This window comes from Penicillium manginii (assembly GCF_028828005.1).
Source record: "Penicillium manginii strain IBT 31320 chromosome Unknown utg000011l:1.0-1395921.0:1.0-1396616.0, whole genome shotgun sequence".
NCBI classification, from domain to species: Eukaryota; Fungi; Ascomycota; class Eurotiomycetes; order Eurotiales; family Aspergillaceae; genus Penicillium; species Penicillium manginii.
Genome location: NW_026643112.1, coordinates 185,831 through 211,337, shown reverse-complemented (window position 1 = coordinate 211,337; position 25,507 = coordinate 185,831). Strand labels below are relative to the sequence as shown.

At 49.2% G+C, this 25,507-nt stretch overlaps 12 protein-coding genes across 12 annotated transcripts; 5 read left to right on the top strand and 7 right to left on the bottom strand.

Moving 5' to 3' along the window:
- Positions 1 to 1,413: 1,413 nt before the first annotated feature.
- N7533_013347 (uncharacterized protein) lies at positions 1,414 to 2,675 on the top strand (the record flags this gene model as incomplete). The annotated part of the gene is given in 3 exon segments (XM_057109997.1): positions 1,414 to 1,575; positions 1,849 to 2,571; positions 2,589 to 2,675. 3 exon segments carry the CDS (start codon positions 1,414 to 1,416, stop codon positions 2,673 to 2,675), a joined length of 972 nt encoding a protein of 323 aa, XP_056952699.1.
- Positions 2,676 to 2,823: 148 nt separating this feature from the next.
- On the bottom strand, positions 2,824 to 3,411 carry N7533_013346 (uncharacterized protein; the record flags this gene model as incomplete). The annotated part of the gene is made up of 1 exon (XM_057109996.1): positions 2,824 to 3,411. The coding sequence occupies one exon, from the start codon at positions 3,409 to 3,411 to the stop codon at positions 2,824 to 2,826; it is 588 nt and encodes a 195-aa protein (XP_056952698.1).
- Positions 3,412 to 3,647: 236 nt separating this feature from the next.
- Positions 3,648 to 4,952, bottom strand: N7533_013345 (FAD-dependent oxidoreductase; the record flags this gene model as incomplete). The annotated part of the gene is made up of 1 exon (XM_057109995.1): positions 3,648 to 4,952. One exon carries the CDS (start codon positions 4,950 to 4,952, stop codon positions 3,648 to 3,650), a length of 1,305 nt encoding a protein of 434 aa, XP_056952697.1.
- Positions 4,953 to 5,512: 560 nt separating this feature from the next.
- Positions 5,513 to 8,025, top strand: N7533_013344 (uncharacterized protein; the record flags this gene model as incomplete). The annotated part of the gene is made up of 5 exons (XM_057109994.1): positions 5,513 to 5,532; positions 5,669 to 6,112; positions 6,181 to 6,211; positions 6,265 to 6,747; positions 6,805 to 8,025. 5 exons carry the CDS (start codon positions 5,513 to 5,515, stop codon positions 8,023 to 8,025), a joined length of 2,199 nt encoding a protein of 732 aa, XP_056952696.1.
- Positions 8,026 to 8,347: 322 nt separating this feature from the next.
- On the bottom strand, positions 8,348 to 9,250 carry N7533_013343 (uncharacterized protein; the record flags this gene model as incomplete). Its single annotated transcript, XM_057109993.1, has 1 exon — positions 8,348 to 9,250. One exon carries the CDS (start codon positions 9,248 to 9,250, stop codon positions 8,348 to 8,350), a length of 903 nt encoding a protein of 300 aa, XP_056952695.1.
- A 689-nt stretch (positions 9,251 to 9,939) lies between these two features.
- Positions 9,940 to 12,663, bottom strand: N7533_013342 (beta-glucosidase; the record flags this gene model as incomplete). Its single annotated transcript, XM_057109992.1, has 3 exons — positions 9,940 to 11,785; positions 11,843 to 12,449; positions 12,594 to 12,663. The coding sequence occupies 3 exons, from the start codon at positions 12,661 to 12,663 to the stop codon at positions 9,940 to 9,942; spliced, it is 2,523 nt and encodes an 840-aa protein (XP_056952694.1).
- Positions 12,664 to 14,918: 2,255 nt separating this feature from the next.
- On the bottom strand, positions 14,919 to 16,427 carry N7533_013341 (mannitol dehydrogenase family protein; the record flags this gene model as incomplete). The annotated part of the gene is made up of 1 exon (XM_057109991.1): positions 14,919 to 16,427. One exon carries the CDS (start codon positions 16,425 to 16,427, stop codon positions 14,919 to 14,921), a length of 1,509 nt encoding a protein of 502 aa, XP_056952693.1.
- Positions 16,428 to 17,476: 1,049 nt separating this feature from the next.
- N7533_013340 (uncharacterized protein) lies at positions 17,477 to 18,337 on the bottom strand (the record flags this gene model as incomplete). The annotated part of the gene is made up of 1 exon (XM_057109990.1): positions 17,477 to 18,337. The coding sequence occupies one exon, from the start codon at positions 18,335 to 18,337 to the stop codon at positions 17,477 to 17,479; it is 861 nt and encodes a 286-aa protein (XP_056952692.1).
- Positions 18,338 to 18,472: 135 nt separating this feature from the next.
- Positions 18,473 to 19,879, bottom strand: N7533_013339 (uncharacterized protein; the record flags this gene model as incomplete). Its single annotated transcript, XM_057109989.1, has 1 exon — positions 18,473 to 19,879. One exon carries the CDS (start codon positions 19,877 to 19,879, stop codon positions 18,473 to 18,475), a length of 1,407 nt encoding a protein of 468 aa, XP_056952691.1.
- Positions 19,880 to 21,071: 1,192 nt separating this feature from the next.
- N7533_013338 (aromatic alcohol reductase) lies at positions 21,072 to 22,001 on the top strand (the record flags this gene model as incomplete). Its single annotated transcript, XM_057109988.1, has 1 exon — positions 21,072 to 22,001. One exon carries the CDS (start codon positions 21,072 to 21,074, stop codon positions 21,999 to 22,001), a length of 930 nt encoding a protein of 309 aa, XP_056952690.1.
- A 308-nt stretch (positions 22,002 to 22,309) lies between these two features.
- Positions 22,310 to 22,849, top strand: N7533_013337 (GNAT family N-acetyltransferase; the record flags this gene model as incomplete). The annotated part of the gene is made up of 1 exon (XM_057109987.1): positions 22,310 to 22,849. The coding sequence occupies one exon, from the start codon at positions 22,310 to 22,312 to the stop codon at positions 22,847 to 22,849; it is 540 nt and encodes a 179-aa protein (XP_056952689.1).
- A 365-nt stretch (positions 22,850 to 23,214) lies between these two features.
- Positions 23,215 to 24,896, top strand: N7533_013336 (3-deoxy-7-phosphoheptulonate synthase class II; the record flags this gene model as incomplete). The annotated part of the gene is made up of 6 exons (XM_057109986.1): positions 23,215 to 23,236; positions 23,296 to 23,405; positions 23,467 to 23,530; positions 23,587 to 23,679; positions 23,745 to 23,796; positions 23,855 to 24,896. The coding sequence occupies 6 exons, from the start codon at positions 23,215 to 23,217 to the stop codon at positions 24,894 to 24,896; spliced, it is 1,383 nt and encodes a 460-aa protein (XP_056952688.1).
- Positions 24,897 to 25,507: the final 611 nt, after the last annotated feature.

Genomic DNA, 25,507 nt, shown 5'->3' with positions numbered 1-25,507 from the left:
AAAATGCGTCATGCGCAGCAAAGCAGTTCCCAGGTCCACATGGTACAGGGGAGCCAACGTCTCGACGGTCGCGTCTTTAATTTGGGGCTCTTGCTTCCTCGTCAGATGTGGAGCAAAATAAAGCGAGCATACCTTTTTTTCGATTTTATTTGTTTTTTTATCTGACCCGTTCCAAACACTAGCTTTGTCGAGCAGGAACCGCGATAGCAAGTCTCTCGTCAAATAGCGTCTCCGAGAATCAATTTAGAGGACCATGTTGAGTTGCGATACAAAGGTTGTTTGGGGGGGATTTAAGTGGGATAAACTCAAAAATTGGCCTGACGATCTTGTTTCGCGTGTACATTGGGTGCTGCCTGACGCTTCTTCATCGACGGAGTAGATATGCTGTGAAACCGCCCATGTATCAGGATGGCTTTTACTATTTATCAGACCTCTTCATAGAGGCCCTCAAGGTCTCTTTTTCATCATGTTCTTGGCTAATTCTCCTGATTGTCCCCAATATCTGCCAGATATGCCAGATACCCCTACGACCCGGGAACTCCGACATGGGTTGATATTTTCAAGGTTCCTTGGGGGTTCATCTGCGCCTGGGCAGTCAACAGAAATAAAGAGCTTAATTTATGATAGCACCTCACCTATCCAAGCGACAATTCCCAGTGATAGCCAAGTCCTTCGTACTGCTGACCGATGAGTAATCGACAGTGGGGGGGTTTGATCGGCCCACGCAATCGCCCCCCCCTCCTCCACTAAACCACACTCCACACGGTCTTTGCTATTGCTGGTGCTTACTCCGTGAGTCTAATCGGCCTCTGAGATAAACCCGTCCATATTACCTCCGCTTCACTTTGCAGGATTCGTTCTCCACTTTTGGCACTTCCTCCAGCAGTCCCCGAATTTCTAGACGCGACCAATCGACGCGGGGCAGATGGGTGGTATTCCATGGAGGTCAACAGCCTGCTCAAATTGTAAAAAACGCAAGATAAAAGTCAGTGTGCCAGTATTCTTCTACTCTCCGAGACCACGTGGTCCTTCCTCTGCTAACTCGAGTAGTGTGATGCCGCACGCCCAGAATGCGATCGGTGTATCAAGCGTGGCATCCCTTGTCCGGGGTACGCGAAATCCCGCATATTCATTCACCAGTCCAACATTACACGGCAACAAACCCGAGAGGTTGTACTTGCTCCATCTTCGAGGCAGGCACAGTCGCCTGAACTCACGCCGGTTGTACAGAATGGGCCGGTGATGCGGTCTCAGCTCTACTCTTTCTTACTTGGCGCGTACTTCCCAACCAATATTCGAGGCACGGCGGACCTTGAGCAAGTTCAATACTTCTTTCTCAACTCTTCTTCGATGCTAGAGAGGCCTGGAGGTAAAAATGATAAATTTCTGATTTCCGAGAAGGCTCTTAGCGCCATGTCTTGTCTATCACTTGGTCGGCTCAATCGTGATTATCACATGGCTCGCTATGGTGTCCAGCTGCACCGCGCCACGATTCAACATATTTCCAAATTAATGATTCAGGATCCTTATAATGAGGATTATATCCGAGCTATGGTTATTCTAAAAATTCTGGAGGTGATTGGTTTCTTTTCCCCTCAGCGATGACCCGGTTGAGTGATCCGAGTCCTGACTGACGCCTCTTCCAGGGCCACCACTATCCGCATGGCTGCGACAATTGGGCTCCTGCCATGAAACAAAACAATTTTCTCTTACGTGGCGCTCATAAAGACCCCCCCGACGTCTTCGCTGATGCGTGCTATCTATCATCAGCAAAAGCAGGCTGTCGTACGAAATTCTCATCGTACCCGGAAAATCTGTCACAGTTATCCAGACTAACATTGACCGTAGATCTATGCAATCACTGCAGTGGATTTCACTAGAGAGGAATTCGAATATTTAATAGAGTCCAAGACCGGCCACCCTATCGATGGGCTTTTTGAAATATTTGTGGAACTTGGATGCCTCGTCACCGATGTTGAACAAACTGATCACTCCGACCAAAACCGGTGCCAGGAATTACTACAAAGGTGTCGCACGCTCAAAGAAAAAGCCGTGGACTGGTACGGAGCGAGCCTCACCCGCATCGGAGGAGTGCCGTTCGTTGATCAGGAATCCCATCAGTCCTTTTTGCCACCTACTGACGATCTATTCGGCGCTGCATACTCCTTCGTCTCGCTTGACAACGCAAGGATACACATGTTCTACTGGATGGCCTTGGCCATCAATCACTCATTAATCTACCAGGCCGAGGTTCTTGTCCTCTCACACACTCGAAAGGCCTTCTCCGTAGACCCTACCACGCATGGAGACTTTGTTTCCGCCGGTTTCTACGCCGACCAATTCTGTCGCTCGATTCCATATTTCCTACAAGGCCATGTGGAGCTCTGGGGTATGGTCGCAGTCTTGGTTTCCATGCCTCATATGCTCAAAATCTACATTCATCTTCGAAGCCGGGACAATTTCTTCTGGTGTCTACAATTCTGCTCCTTCATGTCCATGTTCGGCATTGAAATGGCAACTTACATCAGTGAGGCGTGGAGAAAAACTTGGTATCTCGCAGAGGACCCGTCAGTGAATTCCATGCTTAGTCTATCATTGAGATATGGACTGTCGAAAGAAATACCGGTATCGATGGAAATTCCGCATGGGAAAGTGTTGGAGATAGCAGAGGTTGATACTAGTTTGAATTCAGAGATAGATTAGATGGATTACCGGAATAAAACATGGTTCTAAGGTTAAAACTTGAATAGCGTGAGGATGGTAAACATAATTGATCTATCAGTAAGATAACAAGGCGATAAATGCAAGTAGAAAAGTAGATTTTCAATTCAACAAAGAGAATGGGAGAAGAGTAGTAAAAGGATTCGACAAGCTCATATGGGACAGAGTCAACTCAGCGAAGTCAAAAGCGAAGAAAGAAACGAGCAGGGGACCAATCTGGAAAGCAACTGGACTGCTCTCTGACTCGTAAAGACTCGGAACTCTCTCCATGAAATAATCCCGTACCCACTGCGGTTCAGGGGGCTGCCGCAGACAGCATTCTTGTCCAATACCACTGAGGCCACATCCCATACATCCACCACCGAATAACGTCTTGGACCGCATTACACCACCATTGATGTGTGATACTTGAGGCAAATATGCAATTCTACACGTCGCAAAAGCGCCACGTCCCTCTTTGCATCTCACAGAGTCCTGGCCTGGTGGAGCTGCCTCGCCGAAGCGCTGTCCACAACTGGCAGGGAAAGCGTAGTGGTTAGTCACGACACGATAATGAGGCCTACCGTTGACCTTGCGCCAGTCAAAATCTGGCCAGTGGCCTATATTGGCCACATCAAAGGCCGACTTGAGCTTCGGATTGCTGCTCGCCACGGGATTTCCCTCGCTGTCTAAACCTTTGGCAGTCGACATTTTATGGCCATTCTGCACGTGAGTAATTCGAGAGGGTGTTGCGGTTTGAGCGGGTTCATTTCGGGATGATGCCTTACCGCTCTCACTGCGGGCGTTCTTAGGACGTTCCTGGGGACTGTTTTGGTTTCTCAGCTCGATCCTTGGGGGGGGGCATTGATGAATGGCGATAGGGTCCACATACTGTAGGCGACGAGCTACTTCGATTTCTGGTACCAGAGGGAGAACTGTTTTGCATCTTATCGATATCGCTCCGTCTCTCCGCCCCTCTCGTGGTGAGCTTCTGCTGTTTCTGGTACACTTCCATACACGGATTGGAAGAATTTCGCGAATGCCTGAGCTCCATCCTCCGAGAATAACATCTTCCCGTTACGGTCAGTTTCTTCTGCCTTTTCTTTGGCACGAGATGCCTGCGTCTGCTCGAATTCCTTCAAAAGTGGGCCGAGTCGAGAGCTAAATGATGCACCAGTTTGTTCTGTTGACTGAACCGCGTTGGAAATCACGTGGGCCAAGCTGAGTGAGTCCCACATCGCCAGGTTGACACCCTCCCCGGCCCACGGGCACATTAGATGCGCCGCATCACCAACAAGAGTTGCACTTGGATTATGTTCCCACGATATACCAATCGGAAGAGTGTAGAGAGGGCGAATGTCAACGACAGCATCCGGATTATCCATTGTTTCCTCGTCACAGGCAAGAGCCACCAAGTCTTTCATTGTTTCTCCCCAGTCCCCGAGCAAAGCGTCATTCGTCAGGAGTATTTTCTTTGCTGCCGATGCTGACTTATTAGCAAGACCCAAGGTGAAGGCCGCCTGTTCATCGGGGGTCGTCAAGAAGACATAGATCCTCGCCGAGTCTAGGGGTCCACGCTGGGACATGACTCCATGACGAAGACCCAAGGCGGAGAAGCTCCCACGGCCGATCAGAGCATCGAGATGAGGATATTTCAGCGTCAATTGCCGGATCGTGAGTGTGATGTTTTGAGTACCCACGTAGTTCGGTCTCACCGCAGTCAACATACTCCGAACCTGGGACCAAGCTCCGTCGGCCCCAACAACCAAGTCGACGAAATGTATTCCATGGACACCAAAGTCGAGTTGAACCCTGGGGCTGGTGGTACTAGTAGTTTGAAACTGGGTCACGGACTTCAATCTATGCAGCCACTTAATAGAAGCCTCGGGTAGATGAGAGGCAAGCAGCTTGATCAATGCATGACGGGATATCTCTGGACGATCACTCAACTCTCCTTGATCCTCATGCAAAATGATACCATCTTTATCGGCAACCTTCTGGGCCTCGCTACAGTCCCCCGTCAATCGGATGAACTCATCCCAGAGTCCGCATTCTCTTATGGCAGCGAGACCAGATTCCTCGTGAAGGTCCAAAGACCCGGATGGCTTTGCAAGCTCTTCCTCGGTGGGCTTCTGGCGAAGTTCAAAGATGGTTGATTTAATACCACGGGCACGAAGTAGTAGAGCGAGTGTTAAGCCAGCAGGGCCGGCCCCAATAATGGCGATGCTCGGTGAGAATGATGTTGATGGCATTTTCAAGTAGTGTGAATGGAGGTGCAGGGTAGTCAAGCGATGAAAATGGAGAGAGAGAGAGAGAGAGAGAGAGAGAGGAGGCTGAACCTTGGAAGGGTAGAAGTCGGGAAGTTGTAAGAGATCTTGTCTTATGGCTTTTCCCATGTGCCTTCTGGGGCCCTTTTTATAGGAGCCTTGGAAAGTGGACACCCCCTCTGGCTATTTAGGAAAGGTGTTGTATACCATTAGCGTTCAGCTCTAATTAAAATCCTATTATCCATCCATACTTTTCGGACAATGTTTATAGCTGTAGCCTCTAGCACAAAAAGGAGAATAAATAGAAATAAAATGATCCTAGAATAAATCTAAGCTAGAAGGACCAAGATATAGGAGTATGGACTAACAGAGCCTGCACAACAGAACATATGAGCAAACACTACCTAGGTATCCTGTTGTTCTGTTGTCTTCCAAGGTTCCCACAGTCAAAGAGAGTCTTCCTTCGCACCTTCCCACGTTGTTCACTTTTCCATCAGTCGCGCCTTCCTCGTGGCCGATCGGACTTTGGAAATCCCCAAGATCACATGACATCAGCCGTCCTCGGGTTTAGCATCGTCCGAAAGTTGTCTTTTTCCTTTTCCTTTTCATTCTACTTTGCTTCTTCCTCCAATAACAACAAGTTGAGAATCTAGAAGTACCGATTTGACTTAGCGCGATTGACGGTTGCCAGTGAGTTACAGTGGCCTCGCCCTCGGCGTCGACATGTCACAAGTTCCGCCCATTTCATCGGGCTCATCCAGCACCCGAGCGCGGTCTCAAAGAGTGCGACCACTCGCATGTGTACTCTGTCAACAGCGTAAGGTCAAATGCGACCGAAAATTCCCTTGCGCGAACTGTCTTCGGTTCGGAAAGGAATGCACTCCGGCGACGGTCACTCCAAGGCGCCGAAGCCGTCGATTCCCGGAGCGAGACTTACTAGACCGGATTCACAAGTATGAAACGCTACTCCGGAAGAATCATATCCAGTTCGAATCTTTTAAGAGTACAGGAGCAACAGATACAGTGTCCCTGAATTCTGCTCCTGTTGATAGTGCCGAGAGTGACGACAATTCCGAGAATGAGGAGGAGGAGGAGGAGGAGCATGGCTCAACCTCAGCCACGCCGAAAGAGGCTAACGATGGGAAGTATGTAGGATAGCGATGACTTTACAGGCTGCTCTAAAAAGACACTAACTGATCATTTCCCTCGCCAGAAACCTATGGCATGTCCTCAGGCAGCAATGGGTATGTCTATGTTACTCTTTTCTTGATTTGTCCCATTATGCTAAGCGCCAAAGAAATCACAATCATCGGATCATAACGGCGAGCCAATCCATGATGCAGTGAGCCAGGCTGGAATTAGGCGAGCCATGGACCAAGTCTTTGTCAATAATGACCATTTACTCTTCGGCCTACGATACACGCCTGTTGGACTGTCAACCCTTCACCCAGACCCCGTTCAGATTTTCCAACTCTGGCAGATGTATTTAACAAATGTCGACCCCCTACTCAAGGTCACGCACACCCCGACACTACAAGGCCGCATCATCGAGGCAGCTAGCAATCTCAAGAATGTGACCCCGGCTCTTGAAGCACTGATGTTCAGTATCTATGCCATCTCGGTGATGAGCCTTACCACGGAAGAGTGCCAGGCCAGCTTCAGCTCCTCTAAGGAAGAGCTGCTGTCAAGGTTTCAATTTGCTTGTCAGCAGGCACTGCTCAATTCTGAGTATCTTCGTACAAATGACCGTGAATGCTTGACTGCTTTTTATCTCTTTCTGGTACGTCCTTTTGCTCTTCCACGCGGATATTTGTCAACCAGTACTGATACTTGGTAGCTTTCAGTCGGACCCAGTACGGATCCTCGGTCACTTTCATCCATGTTTGGAGTTGCGATGCGTATTGCAAATCGGCTAGGAATCCATAGCAATTCCACTGTAATAGACTACCCACCCTTTGAGGCTGAGATGCACCGCAGGCTTTGGTGGGCTATGAAACTCATCGATAGCCGTATCGGCGAGCTGAGCGAGTCTAAAACGATTGCATTGGATCCTATTTGGGACTGTCAAGTCCCTCTTAACGTCAACGATGCTGACCTTCGTCCTGAAATGAAGAATCCACCGTCAGCTCAAAGCCCGACAAGTGATGCCATCTTCGTGGTGGTCCGATGCGTGCTAGGGGATTTCATTCGTCACGCTGAATTCCATCTTGACTTCACCAATCCCCAATTGAAATCTGTGGCCAAGGGAGCTCAAAGGGGCCTCGTTCCTGACAATTGGAGTATGGTCGCTCTTGAGAGACTGATTGAAGATAGATATCTCAAATTTTGTGATCCAGAAAATCCTCTCCATTTGATGACGCTATGCATGGCTCGAATCCAACTGGCGAAAAGCCATATGCTTGAGCATTACTGGAGATACTCTGACTCTCCAGAGTCTCAGACAGAGGCTCAGCGGGACATCATGATGCGGCATGCGTTGATGGTGCTCGAATCTGATGCCAAGATCATGAGCTCCCCTTTAACGAAGGGGTATCGCTGGCTCCTTGGTTTCTATTTCCCGTTCCCGGCCTATGTTCATGTCCTACAGGACCTAAATAAACGTCCCTGTTGCAGCCAAGCAGATAACGCTTGGCAGGTTCTGAGTGATCATTTTGAAGTACGCGTGAATGTTCCGGAGGCGCGTGAGGGCCCAATCTTTGATCTATTCACCAAAATCGCTCTTTCAGCATGGGAGCAGCGGGTGTCCGCATCGAATCCGAAGAAAAAAGAGATGGAAGTACCCGCTATTATTTCTATCATCAGAGAAAGAGAGATTGAGAAATCTACTACAGCACAGACTGCACCAGCTCAAGAAACAGATGATATTCCCGGAATGAACTTGGACGGATTGCAGATGGCAATGCCAGTTGGCCTTGGCAGCATTCCTTGTGGCTTGGGAGGCCAATACCTCCACCCAGGTGCACTTGGTATGCAGTCGCAATATGAGCTTGACAGCGAAATGGGTACAATTCCCTTATCAGGGCTGGATTGGACCTTTGGAGGACCCGCTGCCTGGTGACACTCTCTCTTGAATAGATTCGAACAGTCGAATTCGGTCCCATTCGGCGATTTCAACTTCGGTGCCCCCTACGAAATCGCCTGAACGTGTATATTCGAATCTAGTGAGCTATATCATCATCTGGGTCTGCTAGTTTCAAGTTGTGCGGCTTGGACCACCCAGACTTTAGGGAATCCTGCATCAATCCGACGCTGAAACCGGTGGAAGCATGAATGATTATATTTACAATTGATATACTCAAAGGCAAACTCAGGAGATGATGGAGTCGAACAGTTTACCGACAACTTGAAAAGAGATGTGAAACTTGCAGCCTTGCAACGAACTATCTCTCGGCAATTGAAGTCGCGTCTGCCCATTTATCTGATGAGACCCATCCGCCATCGACTATGATATCGTTGCCGGTAATGAAGCTTGATTCGGGAGACGACAGAAACGCGACTACATTGGCAATCTCGATTGGGCTTCCAATTCTCTTTGCAGGGATTCTGGCAATGGCTTCTTTAATAGCTGATCCCCCAATGGGACCGTCTATCTCCTGCCGACCTATTGCGGTCGCTATTGCCCCTGGGCTCACCGAGTTGATCCGTGCTCCTTTGATACCCCATGCGCTTGCGGCAGCTTGAACACGCACAATGTTAGCTCTCTTCGAGACTGAATATGCTTTCATTCGGCCCAAATAATCCTTTATGGGGTCATCTGAGTTGTGTGTGCTAGTATCGAATTCTGGGCGCAGGAGAAGTTCACTTGATGGTGCGATAGCCAGATGTTTCTCGAGCTCTGGTGAGATCGCACTATGCTTTCCGTGTCCAGCAATACTAGCAATAACGACCATCGCTGTACCATGTGTCACATGGGGATAAAATTCCTCCTCTATAACCTGTGCTGCCCCAAGCAGGTCAACTTGGTAGATTTGATCTGCTGAGGCTTGTACCGGCGACAAGCCCGCAGTATGAGCGATGGCACGGATCGGACCAAATTTTGTCACATGCTGCACAAGATTCTGGACAGATTCCATGCTAGCGACATCTGTTCGAACTGTGTCCACGACTTGTCCCTCTTCCCGAAGCGCCTGCGCCGACAACTCCAGCTGCTTTTCTGAAAAGTCTGCGAGTACAATATGGTGCCCACTTCCCATGCGGCGAGCAATGGCGAGTCCTACTCCCCCACTTCCTACGACAACGAGAACTCCCGCCGTATTCTTCATATCTTCGGTTGTCAAGCCCATAGTTGAGTATTTCAATCCTTGATGTAGTCAAGGTATGGGAGAATCGCAAGACAAAATAAGCACGGCGGATGATATTTCAAATTGGGAGATGGGCAAAGATATGAACCCAAGAGGATATGATTGCGGAGCACGATACATAAAGTGCAATGCATGGTTGTTGGGTGCGAGCCCCTCTTATGCATGAGATGTTGCATAATCTCGTCGGGTCTCATCACATAATGATTGGTAGTGATCAGTCAAAATCCAGAGATGCTAGGAGTTATCCCTCTTTCCCCTCTTTCAAACTGCGGGGCATGCAGGCTTCGGTCACATCATGCAAATAAGCGACAGAAACACCGCCCAGTTAAAGGACATGCCACGAAAAGCACCCATCAGGGCATACCTAATTGGCTTTCAAAGCAGACAGAAAAGGAAGCGTAGTAATTTATGAAATACCGAGGTATACCTGGTACCGAGATGACAAAGGCCAGGAATTGACCGCATGAAACTACGGCTACTGACAAAATGAACTCGATGTTTATTTGTAAAGCTCAGTGGGATTCAATTTCAGTCTTGATCGTAAATTTCATAGTAACATTGGAAGTCCGATGCATACCTAGATACAACTTGAAGCTACTTAGTTAGGTGGCTATATTCCTCACTCATTGTCGTTCCTTATCGTCTCAACCTTATTATTCTTGAGGGGTACCTCACAGTCCCAGCCAGAACCGTGTCTTTCCAACATCGAACTCCCCTCGAAGCTCCTCCGAGCCTGTGCCAGTCACCAGTACTTCGTAGCGGCCCTTTTCGGAGATCCACTGCTCACGGGTCTCGTCCCACCAGCTGGAAGCGATCTTCTTCTCAACCGATAGTTGCACTGTCTTGGACTCACCGGGCTGCAGGAATACCTTCTGGAATGCCTTGAGCTCACGGACAGGTCGGTTAACGTCTGTCTTGGGCGGGACAACCCAGAGCTGAACGATTTCGGCTCCCGCAATAGAACCAGTGTTGGTGACGGTAACGGATGATGTGATTGGCTCGCCAGACTCCTTGTATTGAGTTTGCTCGGGCACCGTGTCCACTCGCAAATCGGATCGTGAGAACGTCGTGTATGATAGACCGTGGCCGAAGGGGAATGCGGGTTCCACGGCACTCTTCTCAAAGAATCGGTAACCCACGTAGACATCCTCGCCGTAAAGAACGCGGCCGCGTTCAGACCGGAAATTAACATATGAAGGGTTATCTTGAAGACGACGAGGGAATGTAATGGGCAACTTGGCTGAAGGGTTAACGTCGCCATAGAGTACATCCGCGATGCCATTTCCGCACTCGTTACCTCCAAACCAAGCTTGCGCAACAGCACGAGCCTCATTCACCCATGGCATTGTCACGGGGGTACCAGACTGGATAACGACAACAGCATTGGGCTTGACTGCCAGTACACGGCTGATCAGTTCATCGCTGCCGGGAGGCAGATCCATATGGTCACGGTCATATCCCTCGGTCTCCCATTCGCTAGTGAGGCCGGCGAAGATGACTACCTGGTCAGCCTTTGCAGCTTCCTCGACAGCAGCGGTGATCATTTCCTCCTCGCTGATACGGCGAGTGGCACCGAAGCGGAAACCACCAGGTCCAAATGCGACGATTCCGCGGGTATCGAGGTCGGAGGTTGGGGCGGTACCAAACTCAAAGACAACCTTGTATGTTTGGCCGGCCTTGAGTTCCTTGGAGCCACGGACTTCAACAGTGCCGGTTCCAAAGAAAGCAGATCCTTGCTCCTGGTTTTTGGTGTTGTCTACCACAACCTCGCCATCCACAAGAAGTCGGCCAGTTCCCACGACAGTTACGCCGAAGTCATACAGACCATCGGCCTCTGGGGTAAACAATCCTTCCATATCGACATAATATGTCATGGATTTGATCTTAGGGTTGACATAGTCCATAAGGAACCCAATCGAAGAAGTAAGATGTAGCTCATCGACGACTTCTCGGTTCGTTCCTGCGTTTTGAGGCTCGTTGTATACCTTGAAGGTGAAGCCAGCTTGACCATCCTCAGTCTTAAGAAGAGGGCCCAGCAAGGGTAATTCTTTGTGCGAATAGGCGCCGTGGGTGAACGTCACTTCGCCGGTGCTCTTGGCAGACACTCCTTCGAAGGGCGTCACAAGATAATATGGGGCAAGTGAGGCGGAGCCTCCACCACAATAGGAGGCAATACGAGCATTGGGTCCGATGACCAGAACGGAACGATCCTTCTTCAATGGCAGGACGTCATTCTCATTCTTCAAAAGAACGACCGACTCCGCGGCTGCACGGCGCATGAGAGCCTGGTCCTCGGGACGATTCAATGCCTTTTCTTGAGCACCTTCTGGTATGCCGAGGGGCTCAACCCAGTTCACCAGGTTCAGGATATTACGCACACGCTCATCTAGCTTAAACTGGGCGACCTTGTTGGATGAGACAGCGTGAGCGAGAGCCTCGCCACGCCAACGTGTCTTGCCAGGCATTTCAATGTCAAGACCGGCGTTGATAGCGTCGGATGTGCTATATGTGCCGAACCTGAAATCGAGGTTAGCATTCGTTGCTCATTGGCAATGGGAATCAAGTCAAACGAACCAATCACTCATCACAAGTCCATCCCACCCCCATTCCTTACGGAGAATGTCGTCGATAAGAGTTTTGTTCTCGCTGACATGGGTACCATTGACCTTGTTGTATGCAGTCATAATACAAGCGGAGCGGCAAATGCGCATGGCAACCTGGAAGGGAAACAGGTAGATTTCGCGGAGAGCTCGTTCAGTGACAATGCTATTGACGGCCATTCTCTCGTGCTCTTGGTCGTTGCAGACAAAGTGCTTCAATGTTGCTGCCACACCTTTCTCCTGCATGCCCTTGCACATATGCCCCGCCAGGGTGCCAGAAAGAACACCGTCTTCGGAGAACGACTCGAAGCCGCGTCCACCTAGCGGGGATCGCTGGATGTTGATTGTAGGGCCAAGCACAATGTGTGTGCCCTTGGCGATAGCCTCTTCACCCATCAACTTGCCGACTTCCGATAGTAGCTCGGCGTCCCAGGTCGCTCCTAGGGCGGTCGCGCACGGAAAGCAGGCGGCGGGGATGCCATTGAAGAACCGAGTGCCTCGAACACCATTGGGGCCATCTGACATCCGCAGTGATGGAATATTCAATCGTGGAATAGGAACCGTATGCCAAAAATCACGGCCTGTTGAGAGTTAGCCTTGGATCGACATGGAGTGCGAGGACCACGTCTCGATAACGGGCTTTCACCACCATAGCTATGGGAGCTATGGGGATGCGTGAATTGGACAGAAGATGAAGAGAAGAAATTAGGAGATTCAAGACTAACCAGCTGTCAGAGCGACCTTCTCGCCGAGGGTGAGCTCCTCGATAGCTTGTTCGACGTCAATGCGGGCCATGGTGGGTGGGGTCGACTGTGTAGTCGTTTCTTCAAGTTTTCGAAACGATGGGAGGCCGCCACAAGTCAATGATACTTTTTTCAAGTTTCTCTTCGACTAAGGCTAGGATTAAATTGCGCTAGAGTTGCGATACACTCGCTGCGGGAGATGAAAGGATTGCGGTGGGATGCTGCTGAATGAGGGAGACAGCAGAGCGGGATTGATATTTAAGTACTCACCTGGGCTACTCGCCTGGGCCGGTACTCCCCGCTTCGTGTAGCGTACATGAGCAGCGTTCAATGCTGCCGTATAAGATGAGCATGTCAAAGGACGCAATCCGCTGTTGGTGGAGTCGCGCTCGATGAGGCACGGAGAAGCGCCCGAGGTTTAGCCGGACACGGCAGTTCGGTCCGCCCTCCCGGCTAAAATGAAGTCACGAGTTTACAAAGTGTGGAAAGTGTGACCCAACTCCGTGGTTCAGGTACCCCAGACTATTTACAGTAGAGACTCACGGTTAAACCTCGGATCTTATGATTATACTTCAATTTCTAATCAGAGCTTGGACCTCCGAGTCGGGACATTTTCGAAAATTGAGCTAGTAACTGCTGGAAATATGAAACAAAAATATAAGTAGTACTGACCTTCAACCTTGGAATTTCCGAGTCGGAGATTGAAGTTTGATTTTTTTGAACACATGATCTTTATTGATATATGTCCAGGTGCCTAGGTGACCTTTGTTGATGTTTGATCTCTACTGACGTGTCTTTATTGACTTTAAGTTGTACTAGTAATTTTTGTTGATAGAGAAGATATATACATAATGAATTATCCAGAGTATGTTCTGATGTAGACTCTCTATCTTTTAAGATAATATGGTGAAGATGCAGTACCGCAGAAGATTATCTTATTTTAGAATTCTTTTAGATTACGATATTGATATAAATATACTAGTAGTGGTTAGTATTGGCAAGGTGTCCGGAATGCCCAGGTGGTGTTAGTATCATGACCTTTGGTCTCCCTTCCTAGTCCCCCGCCCCCCGCTAGCCCTATCATCCTGCGATTACTCAAACTTTACTGTTTCACAATACCCAGGAAAGCTAGTATTAGTAGTACGCTTACGAGGAGACTCAGACCCTCCCCATCAACTTGAAGTGAAAGGAAACGACAGTCCACAATCCTGGCATGGAACAGATGGCGCACCAACTCATTCAAACCAGAACCCCGAACCCCAACTCGCAGCAGAGGCATATCCTCTAAAATATGACAAGATGCAAGCAGAGGGAGCGAAGCGCAGACGATGGCTAGCTGACCCCAACCTGCAAGTCTCAACCTGACAGTCTCGAAATTGGTTTAACGCTGCATTGGATGGAACTTGAACCTCTCGAAGTGCCTCGCTCATCGACCAAGGAGAAAAACTTCGGGTCCTTTCATATCATGCGCCATGAATTTACCTAGATTGGACATACCGACCCCAATATTATGACCCTTGATCAAATCAAGAGATACAAAAACTGCGACGCGCCATACATCTCGGAGATTATCAAAGCTCTCTACGAAAGCAACTTTGATCTCGATTGGCTAAGGTATTCTTTCTGACTTGTGTCAAGAATAAGGAGACCCTCCACTTCATCAAACACCAGCGGTATACCGAAGCCAACACTGGTCTCACATGGCCGAATGACATCGCACAGTCCTGGCATATCGGCACCCCGGAATATGACGCGTGTTGGGTACAAGACTCGGGAAGAGGGTCGCTTATCTCCTCTTGGGGCGTTTGGAAGAGGCCACCGACGAATCCAACCTATCGTTACATGGCTAGCACGGTTTGGAGGATTTTCGAACTTGCGCTTCGACATCGAGGTCGTGCAGTGAGCATTTAGCATTTACATCTGTGGATCGAGTGTTTAAAGCGGCTAGCCATGACTGTTCTTCGAATGCATGGTTGTCTATTAGTGAGTTCTGTAAGATAAAATTGACGCGCGGATATACCCCCCCACTTTAACAGAAATTACTGGCAGAACAATGTATGAATAGTAGAATAGGATACGATGGCATGTCTCAATGTCGAACGATTTGAGAACAAAACAAAATGTGTGATGAAATAAGAATTAGGGGTTATCTATCATTCATCTACCAGTATCTATAGCCAATCCCGTGTCCGAGTAAAGACATCTTGTAATCTCACAACCTCATGATCCATATAGAAAAATCGTAAAAAATCGCTTGCAATCATAGATATACTTTTGTTTTCCAGATTATAGCTCTGGTCGCGCCAATCAGTCAACGTACTTGGGCAGGGTCTTCAGAATACCATCCCGGGAAATCTCCTCCAGCGCAATGGTGATCTGCTGCATGAAGCGCTTATCACTGCGAAGATCATCACCGAACAGGTTCTTGATGCTGAGAATCGCAGCTGGGTCTGTGCCTCCGGCATGGGCCTTAGCCTGGAGCTCCTCGATCATGGGATCTTCAACCTTGAAGCTGTTGCCGTTGTCATCAACTCCCTTGATATAATGGAACCAAGCGGCCGCGACGAAGCACAGACGGCGGAAGGGGCCAGTGACCCAAATTGCCTCGGCAATGGAGGGCATAATAAACTGTGGGATCTTGCCAGAGGCGTTCAGACAGACACGAGGGAGTTGATCCATGATGGTAGGGTTAGAGAATCGCTCCATCAAAGTCTGGCAATACTCGTCGATATTGACGCCGGGGATATCGGGCAGGTTAGGCTTCGACTCCTCTTGCATCATCTGCCAGACAAACTTGCGGAATACCGGATGCTCCATAACCTCGTGAACATACTTAAAGCCCGCCAGCTGTCCGGGATATCCGATCGCAGAGTGACTGCCATTCAGGAGACGTAGCTTGTGCTTTTCGAACTGTTCAACATCGTGGACGTTGCTCACAACCTGAACACCAACCTTCTCAAATGGCGGGCGGCCATCGGAGAACCGGTCCTCGATCACCCACTGCATGAATGGTTCGGTAACAACAGGCCATGAGTCCTCGATACCAAAGTTATCTGCGAGAGCAGTCTTGTCTGCGGGCGCGGTCTGAGGTGTGATGCGGTCAACCATGGCGTTGGGGAAGTGGCCTTGTTCGGAGATCCACTTAGCAAGCTCTGGGTTTCGCAGGCGGGCGAACGACTCAAGCATGTGGCGAGTGATAGAACCATTCTTCTGCATATTATCACAGGACATAACAGTGAAGGGGTTAAGACCCTGTTGGTGGCGGCGGGCTAGGGCAGCGTAGAGGAAGCCGAAGGTGGTACGTGGGCTACTCGCATTGGCCGGGTCGAGATCGAATTGGATATCGGGGTGCTCACTTTGCAGCTGGTGGGTGTTTTCGTTATAGTAATAGCCGCTCTCAGTGATGGTGAGAGAGACAATATGGGTATCAGGGTGCGCCATCTTGGCAATAACAGCCTCACGATCATCCGGGGCAAAGAGGAATGAATTGATGCTGCCGACAACGTTGGCGAAGCTCCCCTTAGCTGAGCGCTCGATGACGGTATACAGACCGTCCTGTGCTTGCAAAACGTCACGCATCGTCACGTCGAAGGGCTGCAAGCCGACACCACAGATGGCATAGTCATTCACCCCATGGTTTTGCATGAGCTTATCGACATAGACGGCCAGATGAGCTCGGTGGAAGCCACCGACACCAATATGGACGATTCCCTCCTTGACAGCGCCACCGCGTGCATAGGTCGGGACCTTGACTTGGGATTCGCCGGCGGTAGCGATCTGGGAGAGGTTCTGAGAGTTGAGTTTGAGAGGTGCCATGGTCAATGGTCAATTCCAGGGATAGAGTGGGGGAGAAAAGGGAGTGTAAGATGAGAAATGAAAACCAATACCTACGCTGGGTCACCGCCAGTTTAATGGAAGATCGAAAAATGTTGGGCGAAGCTGGATTACATCACGCGGTGCATGTGAGTGGAGCCGGGACGCTCTCAGCCTGGGGCAAGTGGATCCAAAAGATTGTGGAATATTCTTAGCACAGGGGCAAATTGGGGCAATTCCAGCCCGATCTCCCCCTTGGTCTCGCCTGCGCTGCTGATGCTCGGGCCCAGCTTTCCCTGCTTGCGTCAGACCTCGTTGCCTCATCCCAAATAACAGGTTCCGCATGCAAAGGCAGGTCAGGGCCGAGCCGGAAATATCTGTGGGATCCATTGTCAATTTGATTGAGGCAGGAGTTCCGAGCTTTTTGCTTTGTTCTGGGTTCCACCTGGAATTGGAATCGAGATGGAAGTTCGAGTGTGTGTACATCCAGAGGCAGCCACGGAGGTCAGTCCTCTTAGTGGCGGCCTCAGGCAGAAGTAAAGCCAAGACAATATCACCCACCGCCCGGCAGAACAGAAAATCACCTGATCCTGCTTACTCATTGAAATACCAAGGAATGAATCCACCCAATCAGACCATGGCTTTACATCTACTGAGTCAACTTGACCTTTTCATCAACTCTGGCCATCTTTCAACTCAATTCAGTGAAGCCTGTGTAAAAGAGCCTCTAGATTTTATCACAGAGCACCGATCCGTGGAGTCGAATGGTCAAAAGTGACACTTCTATACGTTGAGATACACTCATGCTGGATGTGGCGAATGTGGCGAGAGGCCATATCTTCCTTGTATATTTACACTGTTGAGGTGATTTGAGGGTATTGCGGGTATTGAGGGTAGCCACTGGAGGCAGAGGTCAGGTTCGAGACCTCATTTGTGGGTATAGAAGTACTAGTATGACTGAGTTTGAAAATGATCGTATTAAAGAGAGATGTTATTTGGTTTGTATTTCCTGCAAAGGTTTCCCAATTTCATTCAATGCATGTTCATGATTATCATGGCTTTCGTCGTAATGGGAGCCTATATGCCTCGTACCTCGACTTCAGCGTCAATGGGCTTGAACCTCCAAGTGAAATACCACTAATCTCCTTGGACCTAGTTTCTCCATCGTGGACGTGAGATCCAATCCAGCCGGGCAACTCATCCAAGGCTTTTACCCTGTCATCATCCACAGATACTTTGAGAGGAACCTTCTCACTGATAGAGCTGCCCAATCTCAATAAGCTAAAGGAGTCGAGCGATCCTGTCCAGCGTGGGAACCATGAAGCGTATATTGCGGTTGCTAAAATTGCCATCAGATAAATGCCAATTAAGATTGACACGACAATGATTCCTGCAAGTGAAATAGACGGCTTTTGCGAATCTGATCCCATATCGTATGAAATGATCAAGGAATTCGCTGCACTTGTGGTATCCGTCATCCATGCCATGTATGACAAATAGGCTGCGATGTTAAACATGTCCTCCATGACCAGATAACCATGATCACCCAAGCCTGCCAGATCCGTGATATGCCCCAGTCGAAGGTTATGCAACCACTGCCCAGCTTCTACAGTGTTATAGAAACCCGGCATTTCACCACCAATAGGCTGAGGCTGAGGATGGATACATGGTTCCTCGCCAATTCTCGAGAGCATGTCGAATGAACCGAGACTGTTCTGGCTGAGTAGTCTGCCGAAAGGAGAAAGGTCAATGCAAAGCCCCTGGGCCACTTTGGTTGAAAGGTTCCTGTGCTCATATAGGTTTGCATATCGGTTCACAAGATCCAACCAAGAATTGGGTCCGAACAGGGCAAGTGCAGTTGTAAGGAGTGGCCCTTTGTTCCAGGTAAGTTGGATTTCCTCGATTCCCGGCATTGTGTCGTTGCCCCGCTTCTTTTTTGTGTCGGGTGCCTCGTGATTACTGAAGCGTGCGGACCTGTTAGCATATTTTTTCCGGGTTGGACATGCATGTGAGGGGAGAAAGGAACGGCTCTCTGGTCATACTAAATATCATTGCTTGTAATTCCTTGTCTGTAGCAAGAGTTTCCGCAGTGTTCGGTTGGGTCCCCTCGAAGGAGGGGCCCCGCTTCTCTCTCCGTTCATGTAGTTGGGTAACTCGAAGTATCCAGCAGTTGTGTTCACTGTCACACGGATATATTGAGAAGCTATAAATGACCGGCGGCTTTCACCGAGGTAATCGCTGAGGTCTCTGGAAAGAGATATATTCAGGAAGAGGACTTCGGTAAAGTCTTGCCGAGCACGTGTATTTTTCCATGGTGTTATTCGCACATCGGTAGGCATACAGGCGTGGAGAGCCCAAGATAAGTCTTCAGAGGTATCATTCCGGATACTAGTAGGAGTGTTGCTTTGGTAGATAGACAAAGCCCCTGGTATTTTGTCGCAATTCGTTGGAAATTCCTCAGACGAAATATTTTCGTAACGTGTGGACGCGTTGAAACGAGGAAGAAACTGTTGGATCAAACCAGTGTTATACTCCCTTGACAGCTGAGCGATGAATGGGTTAGTCAACATCGAGATCTTTCCCAAGGGTGGAATTCCGTCGGAACACATTTGTCTCGCGGGCGTCGTTATATCTCCGAATCGCGTACAGTTGGAATCTTCGGCCCACAGCTGGGAAGGTTTGTCATTGCCAGACCAAGAGGTGAGGTATTCACGAAGGATATTGACTGTAGGGTCGCCCGCTCCATTGTTCACATCCTCAAACTTGTCTGGAATATCAAGAAGGAAATCGACTTCAGTTGGAAATGTTGGTATTTTGATACTCTCCGTAGAGAGGAATAGCTGTTGTAGTGGAGATATGAGGGCACCGAGGATGTGCAATAACACCGCCCAGATGAGAAAGGTACTGCCGTATCGAGGGTACTTGCCTCTTAATAGCCGGCAATAGGTCGCAATGTCAGTCCAACCTCGGTCGGCTAGCGTCATCATCTTTCGAAGACTCAGGGTGGGAGGTCGCCCATCGCGGGAGTATTGAAGATATACCACGGCAGCACTTGAGCACACTGCAGACGTGAGCGGGATAGTCAAGACACCGGCAATCGCCTGGGCGACCCGAGCCGCTTGATACCATCTCTCATTTTGCTTGTATCTCGCCAACATCGTTTCTGCCTTCGTCCACCCATAACCGTCAACTTTCTTCTTCGATATCCAGACCCCATAATGGTTCGCGGTTATGGGTCGATATGTGAGCTTGCATATCACAATCCAGGAGAAGAGCACTAGCGCCGCGTACAGAGCAACAAGCCCAACAGCAACAAACGCGGATCGATGAAGTCGAGTCGCTGGTGTATTTTTCGCTTTATTTTCTGTCTGGTCTTCATTGTTTGGAGAACGCGAACTCTCAGCACTGGAGATAAATGGCTCGCTAGCCATATCTGACTCCTGTCCGGGGCGCATATTGTAGCGAACGAAACTTCCCAGGCACATCCCGTGCCATGCGATCCGATTAGTAGCTTAATATACACGCAGAGCAGAGCCCCATGGGGCTGAAAGACCGACAAAATTTTCCAACTAGTTCAATTCAGTTCTCTTGGCTAACAGCAAGGCTAATTGGGAATATCACAGCGTGCTGATCACCCTGCCAGATTCAGTAAATTCGACGCTCGTCATGTCACAAAAGGGACATTCTCTCGCCCCCACGCGGCTCTAGCTGCCAACTAATGCACGCCTGGGGCAGCAGAAGTGGACCGCTCTTGCGGTTTACTGAGCTCCGCCTCACTGACGATGATCATTTGCTGGCTCCTGCACTGAATGGAGTGGCTGGGATACTCATTTATTCAGCCCTCCAGGGTTCCAATCCACTAGTCGATTTCGCACGACCAACCCAATTTTTATCACTCGCAAGCTTGGTCAAGACCGCTCTTTGGTGGTTGTTCAAGTGGTGAGTATGAATAATCCAATCCGGAAGAAATAATGACATAAGGAAGCTGCACAATAAACAGACCAGTAGGATGCGCACTACTCAGCTACGTTACATCGGCCAGGCTGATATGTTCAGTGAGATTGTCATTCGTTTCATATGAAACTCAAAATGCGGGAGTCCTGGATTGCCCTCGGCTTAGTGGGCATTGCTCATCCGGTGAAACTTACCTTTGTTTTGCGCCTTTCGGCTCGTGGGTACGAAATGTTGCCATTGCGCACGAAATATGGTTGTTCGCGATAGAGTTGGCGGGGACCAATCTAGTCTAGAAGGAACATATCCTTTCCTGATATGGGGCTTTTGGCGTTGAATGGCCCTTGAAACCTTCTCATGAAACACGCATACTCTAAAAATCATAGATACTTCAGCAAAGTCCCCCCCGGGTTGAAGCTCCACTTGCTCTTCAGATAGACACCCCAGTCGCTATTTTCGGAAAGCAGGGTTCTCCGGTCTAGCCCGATAACTCGGGACTTGACGGAATAGCCTGAGGTGGAATGATTCTCGCAGAGGGCATGCGGGGTGAACACTTCTATTTTCCCTGCTCAGAGACGACGAATTGCTTTTGGCTTCTGCGTCACACATCTTGCTACTAGTAGAATGATAGAGTAGGCAAATGGCTTTTATGACCTGCATTCCTCCTTTCTTCAATTCATCAATTAATAAATCGACATGACGGTATCTCAAAAGATCCTCGTCATCGGTGCTGGGGAGTTGGGTTCCCAAGTGCTGCGTGCTTTGGTTGCGCATCCTCGCCGCCCCGCCACAATCGCGGTTTTGATGCGGCCTGGCACCATCGACTCTTCCAGTCCATCCAAACAAAAGGAAAAGACCACGCTCCAGGGGCTAGGCATAGATATCGTCCCTGGGGATATTGTTGAGAATTCTGAACGAACACTCGCATCGATATTTGCAAATTATGAAATCGTGATCGGATGCATGGGCTTCGTCTCAGGCACCGGTGTCCAACTCAAGATTACTCGTGCCGCTCTCGCTGCCGAAACACCACGGTTTATCCCATGGCAGTTTGGGGTGGATTACGATGTCATTGGACGAGGATCCCCTCAGGACCTCTTCGACGAGCAACTCGATGTGCGTGATCTTTTACGGTCGCAGGCCAAGACTCGATGGGCAATTGTTTCCACAGGAATGTTCACGAGTTTTCTTTTTGATCCTTCTTTCGGGGTAGTCGACCTTGAGAACGCCTGTGTCAACGCATTAGGAGGCTTGGAGAATCAAGTCACTATCACGACCGCGCAAGATATTGGACTGGTCACGGCAGAAATTGTGCTGGGAATTGAGGATTCATTCAAAAATGAGCCTATCTTCATTGGAGGGGATACCATCAGTTATGAACAACTTGCCCAGCTCATTGAAAGAGTCACTGGAAAACCCATCGCCAGAAATGTGTTGACCATGGAGAAAATGCAGGCTGCGTTGGCCTCTGACCCTCACAACGCAATGCTCAAGTACCAGGCGGTATTTGGGCAGGGCCACGGTGTTGCGTGGGAGTTGACGGGTACATGGAATCAGCAACGGGGTATAAAAGCCGAGACAGCGGAAGAGTGGGCGAAGAAGAACTGGGTAGGGGGCAAGTTTTGATATTCAAATTTACAACCTTCAAATTGACGTTATGTGCCTCTACATGGGATCAAAAAATAGTGAATAATTTTTTTGTTGAATATACAAGACAGAGAAGAAGCTGGCTTTAACGCAGTAGTCTTCTGTCGTAGTCCACCTTATCCGCCTTCTTTGCGAGTTCGTACAGTAGATCCACTTATCGGCATTTGACAGCAACGCCGATGTGGAGAAATTCCGCCCTCTCTTATTATTTTCCTGCGGGAACCAACGAGTCATCGCGATCGCAGAGCTTGTTTCATCATTCTCATCGGGCTCCCTTTTCTGATACCATGGCCATCCGCATCAACCATGCACAGTTTCCGAGGGATGTCCAAGTCATTCGTGAGCTGTTCTCGGGCTACGCGGCATCACTTGGGATCGATCTGACATTCCAATCCTTTGAAGAGGAGCTCGACGCAATTCCCGGCAAATACGCCACCACTGAAGGAGGCGCACTTCTCATCGCATTTACCTCGATTGTATCGAATTTCCATGACGGCGCTACTTCCAATGATATCGAATCAGGCGTGTCCGCAGTGGCCATTGGGTGCGTCGCGCTTCGTCGTAGCTCGGACGGTTGGTGTGAAATGAAGCGACTTTATGTTCTCCCCAAAGCACGCGGTCTTCGACTTGGTGATAAGCTAGTGGAAGCTATCATCGATCAAGCGAAAGCCCTGGGATACCGAGGAATTCGCCTAGACACATTGCCCGATATGCTCACAGCGCGGCGGTTGTATCAGAAACATGGATTCGTCGAGACAACCCCTTACTACGATACACCTGTGGAGAACACTATATTCCTGGAATGTGATTTTACGAGGGAGTTGTAATCTCAGCTCGACTCGGTCTGTTTTACAATAGATGAATCGATGGCCTGAATGTCTTATTTCTATAAGGCCTGCATGATCAGGTGTCGACATGACTCATCGCCGTGAATAAGCGCGGTTCTTTTTGTTCGTTTTGTCTTTTGAGTTTTTTTTGCATCTGTTTGTACTGCAACCTCTCGAATCGCTTTATTTAATCCTTTGTGTGATTGGAATTCAACTGTCTTCACGGTCTCAGAGGCAATTCTAAGTCATCCTGTTTGCCAGCCTCTCCCATTCCATTCCACTGCCTGACTATTTCCATCTCTTTGTGTTTTGCCCTACCCCACACACCCCACTATCAGCGTCAGCACGAGTGTCAGCATCACACTATGGCTAACTGGAGCCCCAATTGTATGTTCTTTGCCAGTATTGTGTTGGTCGACTCAATTCATAATATTCTATCTCTACAGCGTGGACTACGAAACCCATCAAGCAGGATGTGGTCTACAAGGATGCGCAAGGTGTAAAAGATGCTTTGGACAAGCTCCACAAGCTCCCGCCGCTTGTTACTACTCAAGAGGTATTTTTGCACCAATACGTCTAAGCACAATGAACTTGTTCCATCGCTAATCTCAACTTAGATCAACAACCTCAAGAACAGTCTTAGAAATGTGGCTCTGGGGAAGGCATTTGTTCTCCAAGGAGGTATGTTGTATAAACTATCACCTATGAATGATTTCTCATCTAAATAAATTCACCAGGTGACTGTGCCGAACTCTTTGACTACTGCAATCAAGATATGATCGAGGCCAAAGTCAAGCTGTTGTTGCAAATGAGTTTGATCCTTATCTGGGGTAGGAGAACCTTGGAATGCGTCCCATCTCGCGACCTCTGATCAATATACTCACCTTCTACTCAGGAGCCAACAAACCTGTCATTCGAATTGCCCGTATTGCAGGTCAATTTGCCAAGTAAGCTTTGCCTTTCTAACCTCTAACCATTCCTACTTTTGCTGATCATTGTACCTAGACCGCGTTCCAGCCCAACAGAAGTTATTGGCGGGGTAGAGATGCCCTCATTCCGCGGCGACAATATCAATGGCTTTGCGGCCGACCAGGAGTCCCGGCGTCCAGATCCATCACGTCTGGTATCGGCATACTTCCACTCCGCCGCTACTCTGAATTACCTACGTGCATCTCTTTCCTCAGGTCTCGCTGACCTACACTCCCCACTCGACTGGGGTCTTGGTCATGTCATCACCCCCGCGATCAGAGAGCAATACGCCCAGATTGTCAAAGCAGTCAAAGATGCGCTCAAATTCATGAAGACGGTTGGTATTGATAAAGACCGAGGTGTCGAGACCGCTGATATCTACACCAGCCACGAGGGACTGTCCTTGGAATACGAGCAGAGTTTGACACGATTGCTTCGGCACCCAGCTCACGCCAGCACTGAAACAACTGGGGAGATGGGAAGTGGTTTCTACGCTACCTCTGGCCACTTCATTTGGATTGGTGATCGCACACGACAGCTTGATGGCGCCCATGTGGAATTCTTCCGTGGAATTGCCAACCCGATCGGCATCAAGGTTGGTCCAAGCATGCAGGGTGATGAGCTAGTCCGCTTGCTCGACGTGGTAAACCCAACCAAGGAAGTTGGAAAAGTCACTCTCATCTCACGATACGGCGCGAAGAAAATTGCCGACTTCCTCCCAGGTCACATTGCGGCCGTCCAGGCGTCCGGCCATATCCCCGTCTGGCAATGCGATCCCATGCATGGAAACACACAAGCCACACCTTCCGGTGTCAAGACCCGTCATTTCACGGATATCTTAGAGGAACTGCGACAGGCGTTGGAGATTCACCGGGCGGCTGGGTCATTCTTGGGTGGTATGCATCTCGAATTGACTGGAGAAGCAGTGACCGAATGCGTGGGTGGTGCTGCTGGGCTTACTGAGGATGGACTTGGGGAGCGGTACACAACGTTCTGCGACCCTCGTCTTAACGAAAAGCAAGCTCTTGAATTGGCTTTCCTTGTTGCGGGTTTCTACCGCCAAGAGTCGGAAGATTAGCCAGCCAGCAGAAACTCTCGATGAATACCCAAGGGCTACTTAAAATCTCGGTTTTCTAAGCGTCAGGATACTAGTAGTATCTATGATCACTCAAAATTCACATTCAAGGCGTTTTGTGAAGTTCAAGTACTAGTACCTAAGTAGTAGATACCCGGATTATACCTGGCCGAGACCATGCTGTCGGAAAGGACCGAGGTTCTCAACGCCCCCCTAGAGTCTACTAGTATAAAAATGGAGCCAAAATGGCCGAGGGATGAGATCCATTGATGGTCGTCTGAAATGACCGAAATGGGCCTTGGAATGGTCAACTTAAAGTAGAGTAGTACAATAGGTGCTACTTACCATTAGGTAGGCCTCAAGATAAACGGGGCCAAACGTATTAGTAGTTCCAGTTTACCCCGCGATAAACTTTCAAGTGCTAGATTGACCTGGCCTGGATACCAAAATCCATTCAAGTAATCATTGCCTCGTCTTTTTAGGACTTGTAGTTACCCATTTCGTACTGTAATAGTTATTAGATTGTGGCCTTGGAATTCAGGCGTCATTATCAAGATAAGAATGACTCAGCAACGATAAGGACGCCACTTTTTTTTTTTGATCAACTCCGAATT